At 32.6% G+C, this 8,445-nt stretch overlaps 2 protein-coding genes across 4 annotated transcripts in view; both read left to right on the top strand.

Annotated features, from left to right (window-relative positions):
- The window catches only part of Ca-Ma2d (Ca[2+] channel Muscle-specific alpha2/delta subunit), a 9,281-nt gene extending 3,046 nt beyond the window's left edge, over nucleotides 1-6,235 (top strand). The window contains exons 5-13 of one of the 3 annotated variants that reach the window (XM_018545446.1): nucleotides 257-591; nucleotides 915-1,181; nucleotides 1,686-1,814; nucleotides 2,767-3,134; nucleotides 3,304-3,508; nucleotides 3,690-4,278; nucleotides 4,508-4,869; nucleotides 5,165-5,461; nucleotides 5,894-6,235. In XM_018545446.1, coding sequence (XP_018400948.1) covers nucleotides 257-591; nucleotides 915-1,181; nucleotides 1,686-1,814; nucleotides 2,767-3,134; nucleotides 3,304-3,508; nucleotides 3,690-4,278; nucleotides 4,508-4,869; nucleotides 5,165-5,461; nucleotides 5,894-6,184 — 2,843 coding nt within the window. In that variant the 3' untranslated portion in view covers nucleotides 6,185-6,235. Of the gene's footprint in view, nucleotides 1-256; nucleotides 592-914; nucleotides 1,182-1,685; nucleotides 1,815-2,766; nucleotides 3,135-3,303; nucleotides 3,509-3,689; nucleotides 4,279-4,507; nucleotides 4,870-5,164; nucleotides 5,462-5,893 lie in introns of those variants that run through there. The other 2 variants (XM_018545447.1, XM_018545448.1) reach the window with 2 other exon arrangements.
- Nucleotides 6,236-7,138: 903 nt separating this feature from the next.
- stj (voltage-dependent calcium channel subunit straightjacket) overlaps nucleotides 7,139-8,445 on the top strand; it is a 14,741-nt gene continuing 13,434 nt past the window's right edge. The window contains exon 1 of the mRNA XM_018545451.1: nucleotides 7,139-7,311. Within this exon, the coding sequence (XP_018400953.1) occupies nucleotides 7,229-7,311 (83 nt within the window). The 5' untranslated portion in view covers nucleotides 7,139-7,228. The remainder of the gene's footprint in view (nucleotides 7,312-8,445) is intronic.

The following is an 8,445-nucleotide window of genomic DNA, read 5'->3' as shown; positions in this document are numbered from 1 at the left end:
CTCTCTCTCTCTCTCTCTCTCTCTCTCTCTCTCTCTCTCTCTCTCTCTCTCTATCATAGAAAATTTTAGATTTTTAGATAAGACGATAAAATAAAAAAATTTTTTTTCAATTTGATAAATTAATATTTATTATTTTTAATTAATTTATCGCTACTGTTAATTTTATAATTGAAAAGTTGTAACATAATGGAATTGTTAGTTTGAACAATTGAAGTTGTTCCATAATTGTCTTAATGGAACGATGATATTATGGCAGCAAAAACGACAGTGAGCTCGATTCTGGATACCTTGTCGAACAACGATTTCGTCACACTGCTGAAATACAGTAACGAAACGACCGAATTCGTGCCGTGTTTTAAGGATATGCTAATTCAAGCCACTCCAGAGAACCTTGACACATTCAAGAAATCCATGGAGAAGATTGATACAGATAACGTCGCCAATCTCACGGACGCCTTTACAAAAGCGTTCAATCTACTTAAAACTTATCGGGAAGCACGAGGTTGTGACGCCGACTCACCGTGTAATCAGCTAATCATGCTTGTTACTGACGGTGTTCCTGGAGGGAAACTGGGGAATAATTTGAAAGAGGTTATATAACATAATTATCATTTGATTCAATATAAACTTTTAATGTTTATATTGAAACGTTGCGTAGTGATGAAACTGTTAAAAATCTGCTAAAGTCAAATAAAATTGACTCTGTTCCTTCACTCTTTTCTATTCTAAAAAATGTTCTATATAAGGATGTATAATGTATATATCAGAAGTAACAATAATATTCAAACAATTCAAGATTATTTGCGAAAATAATTATCGATAAAATATAGTTTTAAAAATAAATAATGGCAACAAACCTTTTTCTTTGAATAAACATTATTGTGTAATTGTAATTTCTTTTTCTTTCATTTTAGGTATTCAAAAAATGGAACTGGAATGAAAATAGTACTCATGTACCGGTGCGGGTATTTACATATCTTATAGGCAAGGAAGCGACAAAGATGGATGAACTTCAGTGGATGGTAAGATCGTGTCTAAATCGTGGCGATTACAAGCATGTACAGACTCAGGAGGAAGTGCGCGAACAAGTGCTCAAGTACATTCCAGTCGTAGCGCGTCCTTTGGTACTTCAAAGTGTGGTACATCCTATCGTATGGACGCACGCTTACGCCGATATTACGGTAGGAAATGTTAAAAATAAAATCTTTAAAAGATCCAATTTTCATCTAATTTTTTCCCGTCATTCTGTGACCAATTCAAAAAAGTTTTTCAAATGGTGATAAATTTACGAGAAATATATTGTGCACTTTGTATATTTAATGGCTTTATAAATTAAAAAAAAATACTAATAATTAGAGTATATTTCTGCTATTAATTATTATCATTTTAAATGCAATATAAATCTGATACAATTTATAATAATTTGTATATAACACATGTATCACTCATTTGCTCCGTTAAAAAAATTAAAAATTTTATTATAATTTGTGATAAAAAAAATCTAAAATTTTTAAAAATATTGAGAATTTTAATAATATTTATTATATTAGTTTTTTTTTTAAATCATAAAATTTGTTTGTCACTACGAATTTCGTCTTTTTTATATTTTCTACTATGTTTTAATGTTTTGTAAAAGAGAAAATATATATAGCGAGAATAAAATGAACATACATAAATCCCATCAGAATCCAGCACTTGCCGCTTGGCTGTGGTGGGTGATGAAGCATGGGCAACAAAAGTCGCGACTGGAAAAATATCTGAAAGGAAAACAACTGGGCGTGCGAATAAACGAGGACGCAATCTACATACAGCAGGTTTAGATACGATCAAGAAAGCACCCCCGCTGTCTCTGTTCCTAGGCTTCCGTGTAGATTTATATTACGCTACATCTCCCTTGGCACAAGCTTCTATGTTGTAATCTTTCGAATACACCAAACGGGAGTAAAACTTACGCGACTTTGCTAAAATTCTTTTTTTAGAAAAGATGTATTTAAAAATTTGTTTTAAATTAATGGATAATTTCCAACTTTGATCACTCTGTTTGGTAATTCATGTAAGATTAAGCGAGATAATAAAAAATGGCATATTTAATTAAATATTACTTCTCTCTGATTTTAAAATCAGATTTGAGAATTTCTTGTATATTTCGCTTAATCTTAAAGTCAAAGACTTAATACCTAAAAGAATTAGTTAACGTAGTTGAAATGTCAATTCGGAGAACGGGATGAACATCTACAAATAATTAATCGCTAGGCATTGAGATATGGCTAATCGATGCAGTGAGTGGTCTTTGGTCGATTAGTTATCATTGGCATATTGAATACTTTAAACTAGGTTTAGTACCCTGTTAAATAGAGAGAGAGAGAGAGAGGCTTCATCAAGTTTATTTTTATTCATTTCTTTTTTAGTTATTTCCCAGTGTTAGCTGCTGTATAAAATGTTCGGGATTAAGCGAACAACCAAAGACCTCGAATCTTAAAAAGTATTACTAGACGATGAGATTCTTAAATCAGATTCTAATTCAAGAATATTATACGCGATGAAAAATATGTTTCTGTAATCAGTTCTCGTGGGATTTCGGTTGCACCCTTGGTTCCGAGACACGCTCTATATACCTCGGTATTGGAGTAACCGAGTGTGAACTAGATAGCCCTTTGCTTTTGTTCCAACCTATCGACATATTTACTTCTCTTAACGAAAGAGAATTGTAAAAGGAATAATATATTGCTATTGAAAACTTTCCAATTTCGTAATTGCTCTGTGCAGCTGCACAAAGACGAGAACATCGAGGAAGATTCATCCACTCTGAACACCACAGCCTGGCAAGAATATAGGCTGTTGACTTCCGTGAGCACACCTGTGTTTGATCGTAAGAGCAATCGCAACAACATGACTGATGCGGCGAATGACACACTGTTCGGCGTGGCCGGCACAGATGTGCCGATTGACAATATCCGCAAGCTTACGTTGCCGTACAAACTTGGCGTGAATGGCTACGCCTTTATTGTATCCAACAATGGCTATGTGATATTGCATCCAGACCTCCGACCAGTTTACAAAGGCCGACTTAAATTGAACTATAACAGCATCGATCTCACGGAGGTAGAAATACTTGACGACGGACGCGAACCGAGGTAACATATATAACGACGTTTTCATCATTTAGTATTATAAATTGTAGATAAATACAAAATATTGAATTAATTATTTAAAAAAATGAAACATTTTATATTTTAATTGTTATGCGCGTTTTTTTGTTATTATTTTCTATTTATAGTATTCATTAATTAAAAATGAACATAGAAATCCGGGTCCCGAAATATTGGAGCTGAGATCAGCGCTGGTGGATCACAAACGAGGTAACATGATGGGGATTCCCGTGAAATTACATTATGATGACAATCGTCGAGTCAACCTCGAGAAACGTGATTATTTTTATGCACCCCTACCTGGCACTCCATTTAGTCTTGCGGTTGTTTTACCCAATTATGGAACTACTTGGATTAAGGTAGAAGCAGCACCAGAGTAATTTCACTGTCTTTAAACAATCGTATTTAAAATTCTCTATGCACAATTAATTATACTAATTGATAAATAATTACATATAGCATAAATTGTATTAAGTAACAATTATACACGCTCGTAGTATTAAATATATGTTTAAATAATTGTATGTCTAATTTTTTAAGGTCGGCGATGAGATTCGTAGAAACCAAAATATGAATGTGAATGTGTCGGATTATTTTATCGGCGACCATTGGCGAGTACATCCTAGTTGGGTATATTGTCGTTACCATTACTTGGAAGGTCATGAGTTCAACAATCCGGAAGATGAATTGCGTCATTTCTTGGCGCTGATGAGCCGGTCTGATTGGTACTGGTCTGAGCAATATGAGGCTTATTCATCTATAGATGAAGATGTTGAAGAACCCAACTGTGGCAGACAAACGCTCAAACACGATGACTACTATTGCAACAAAGAACTTATGCAGTTGCTTGTATTTGATGCCAAGGCGACGAACAATAGCTTTCGCGGTGATTATATAGAGAATTTGCCTCCAAGGGCTCGAGATCTCGCACATCACTACGGTATCTTTGTAAGATTTATCGCGACGCAAAGCGGGCTCACCAGGTGGCATCATCTTAAGGCCAGCAAACTACCAAATGCGGACGACGGCATTGTTTTCGGTGATCTTCATAGACGAGCAGTGAATGAGCCTTGGTACAAAGGTGCGATCTTTCAAAGTGAACTAGATTCCGAAAGTATTTCTTTATCTGGTAAGAATCATATTTTGTGATCATATTATTGTGGATGAACATAGAATTTGTTTATAATTAATGTTGTATATATGTGTGTTTGTATATTTTTTAAATCGTCTTTTCTTAATCATTCTCTGATTGATTTAAAAAAAAACAACATTTATATAATTATTTATTATATATATATATGTTTTATATTTAAAATGACTAGTAGTGTAACATATGAAAAAACAAAATATTATTGTAGTTCCATGGGAAGCAGGCGCGGACTCGATAGTCACTGCTTCGATGACCTTGTCGCCTAAAGATGGCGGCAAGAAAGCGCCAGCTGCTGTAGTGGGTTTTCAAATGCCAATGAAAGATCTGTATAAACGGTTCATTGCATTGACCTCAAACAATCAGACGACAAATCCGATAATGAATTGCGCCCACAATTGGATTGACTGCTATCTATTAGATCAAAACGGCTATGTAGTGATCTCAGACGCACATAATGATACCGGGCAATTTATGGGCACTCAGGAGGGTGCCGTTATGTTATCCATGGTCAAACAGGGTCTTTACAATCCAGTTGACATTTATGATTATCAAGCATGGTGTCAGGAGACTGTAAGTAATATATGTCAAGAAATAATTTAATAATAACAAAAGTATAAAAAATATTAATTATATTAAAAAAGGTCATATTTAAATCTATTTCACAGAACTTTTATTATAATAATTGTAAAAATGATAAAGAATTTGCATTTGGTAAGAGAATAAAAAATAGCGTGAAGAATAAATTGTTCGCCCAAAGCTTTTCTATTAAAAATGAGATTCTATTATTTGTTTTTCTATTATTATTCTTTCTTATTTTTTAAAAGAAAGAGGGTATTTTATTTTATGGAGGTGCAAATTGTTCCAGCGAATCGATAACTCTGCCAACAGCTTAATGGAACCGTTACAACATATTGCGAGATTGTTGCTCTGGTTTCTGCTGCGGTTGATATGGTACACGACCCAGTTTGTAAACTTGCCCGGTATTCATGGCAAAGTTCACTTCGATGAGGATGCACCAGATCCGCCGCCGCCACCGAAACTCTACCTTTATCACTATCCCTGCGATCAAAAGCGAACACTCTATATGTTGAACGAGACTGTCGCTGCTAAAGGCGTCACCAATCACTCCGATTACTGCTCACGACCTTTTTATGCTCAAAGAGTAAATATTTCTTATTTTACTTGAGATTTTGCAATTACTTGCTATTTTAATTTGTATAAGTACGGTTTTAAACAGTTTTAAATGAATATAGAGACTTAGAATGTGTAAAACTATGATTATGAATTAATGAATTAATTAATGAATCAAAATTTTTAATATTAGAATAAAATTAAAACAGATTTATGAGAAATTATCTCTTAACTTATTGATAATATTTTTAATATACTTTTTACATGATTGATGATGTGCTCTTTTATAGTTTCCTATGTTTTTTATTTTCAGTTTATAAAATGATGAGACATTATTAACATATTCATGCCGTTAAATTAATTGACAATTTTATTTTAAAAAATTATATCGCATAAATTATACGTGTGCAATATAATACTGCAATCAAATAATTAAAAAAAAATCGTCTGTAATAATTTACAGGTTGCACATACTAATCTATTGCTAGTTGTGGTGGACAGCATGTACCCAACGTGCTACAAAAGATTGGAAGTAACACCTGTCAGCATCTCACCCCTCGAGTACACAAATAGCACGGGTGACAAACCCTGTCATAAGATCCCATTGAACACTCTGAAAAGGCGCAGGTTGAAGAATTGCTTCACGGAACATCCTCTGGAGCACGAGACTTACGGCTGCGGAGCATCTGAATTGATGGTGTCCTTGTCACTGTTATATATCACTGTTGCTAGGATTCTGTATATCTTCGTATGACGACAAATTAGCTGTCTTTGATACATGGTAATTGTATTGTTTTACAATAAATAATAAGATAATAAAAAAATAAGTAAAATAACACATGAAGTAGTATTTCTCCCCAAATCATAATTTCATAAATTATTTAATAAAAAATAACTATAATTCTTTAATGTAGAATATTAAATAGTGTTCTTTCAAAATAGTTAGATATCAATTTCGATTTTGAATACATCTTAGCGAGAATTAGTAGTATATCTCTTAATTTATGACATTTAAGTCGGTATTCATAGTCCATTTTTATTGCAAGATTGTTTTAAGTAATGTCTTAATAAAACAGATCTATGATTGGTTCATGACATCTTAAAATTCTAGACAGCTTGAATAAGAAGTAACTATGAATTTAGATCTTAATATTTAAATATTTTAAATATTATAAATTTCTTCTATTGTTTCACAGATTTTTTATTCAAGAAGATACTCTATTGTGGCTTATATATTATATCCGAAGTTGAAAAGAGAGGCAAAGGATAATTTTTATGTGTCATGATATAACACTAAGAAAAAATATGATATACATATACGAAATAGTACACATAGACATCGCACTAAATTTGATGAACGATTTTAATTAACGAACATATCGTTCAAAACAAATTTAGCAATAGTAAGTTTTATTTCTTAATTAGCACTCTTATCGTACTTTCCTGATAATCAAACACACATCAAAATATAAACAATTCAATCAATTCTGATTGACTCGATTCTCGGCAGTTGTCGCAGTCCGTCGTTTGCTCGTGTTTTCCGTGCGCAAGCCTGGTCAGAAAATCGATAAACCTGAAAAGCGTTTATAGGCACCGAGTGAGCTGCCGTAGGCCCCGTGTGAGTCGCCACCAAGTTAGTAAGTGCGCATACGACGACGGCGACGACCGACATCGAACAGAACGATCGTAGTCATTCTTGATGTGAAACGTGAGCTTTAATTTTATTTACCGTGTCTTCGCACACGAACAATTCCTCCTAGAGCGGACCAAAGCGGCCAGTAGGTGATCAGGGAAAGTTATGAGGTCCTGTTTTATACCTGTCATCGTCATTCTGATTCTGACTGAGGTACCCAATCGTAGTGACAGCATCTCCCATAATATGTAAGTACCTCGTGGTCTGGCAATCATCTGATGTCTGCCTCTGTTTTTCTAATCTCTTGCGGTACGGTATTTTTTAGTTCTATAGCAATAACACAAATTCTCGATTGACCCGTATTCATATACAGTAACGAAGTGATAAATAATATTTAGGTCAACCGTGAAGGACTGTATCTCTTGGAATCGTCGTAATGACGGCATGTTCCACGAAAGATGTACTTTTGGAAATAAAAAAAGTTTTGTAAAAATTGTTTGTTTAGTAAATATGTTTCGCAAATATTATTATTACAATCGCATTATTATTGCAGAGAATTAAACATGAAATGAATTGTATTTCCAAATTTATATGTTGTTATGTGTTATCTTTTTCCAAAAAGTTAGAATAACATTTTTTGTGTTTACTCTCTTGGATAAGAGTTATGATCGATTCATTACTTCACATGGAGCAATGGATTTTTTTTACAAATGGGATTACTGCCGTTTCGTTAGATTGCTATTGCGACCAATCAAATTATACCATTCATATAATTTTATTACCCCATGAATAAATTGTTTCTATTTCATTTTATTAATTTTGCGATATGAAATGACATTACAAACAAAAAATAATATATAAAATAATAATAATAATACTATAATACAAAACTAAGAAGGGCAAAGAGCCAAATAAATCTATCGAAAAATATTAAATATATAAAATTTAATAAAACGCTTTAATAATTACAAAGACAGACGTTTCGACACCGATCGGGCCATTATCAATGTTATAATTAATAAAGTTAACATAAAAAATGAACGCATTCTTCTTCCATTAAAAATTGATCCTAATAAAAATTATTTACGAATTAATAAAATTATAACCAAAAAATTAATACTAAAAAACAATTACTTTAAATATTAATCTTCATATAAATCGGTATAGAATGAATCATATGTTGAAATAAGTATAAATTGATCCTAATAGAAATTATATAAATTAATGAAATTAACAGCAATAAAGATTAATTAATAAAAACAAAAACTCTATTACCTTATCAAAAATACAAAAGAAGCAACAAGTCCATAATTAAAATTCATCGAAGTCAATTAATATAAAATATATTTGAAAACTGTAAGTCATTTTGCGGTATCTTATCA

Source organism: Cyphomyrmex costatus, unplaced genomic scaffold, assembly GCF_001594065.2.
Source record: "Cyphomyrmex costatus isolate MS0001 unplaced genomic scaffold, Ccosl1.0 scaffold5, whole genome shotgun sequence".
Lineage (NCBI taxonomy): Eukaryota > Metazoa > Arthropoda > Insecta > Hymenoptera > Formicidae > Cyphomyrmex > Cyphomyrmex costatus.
The sequence above is the reverse complement of the archived record's forward strand: the minus strand, read 5'-3'. Positions and strand labels throughout refer to the sequence as shown.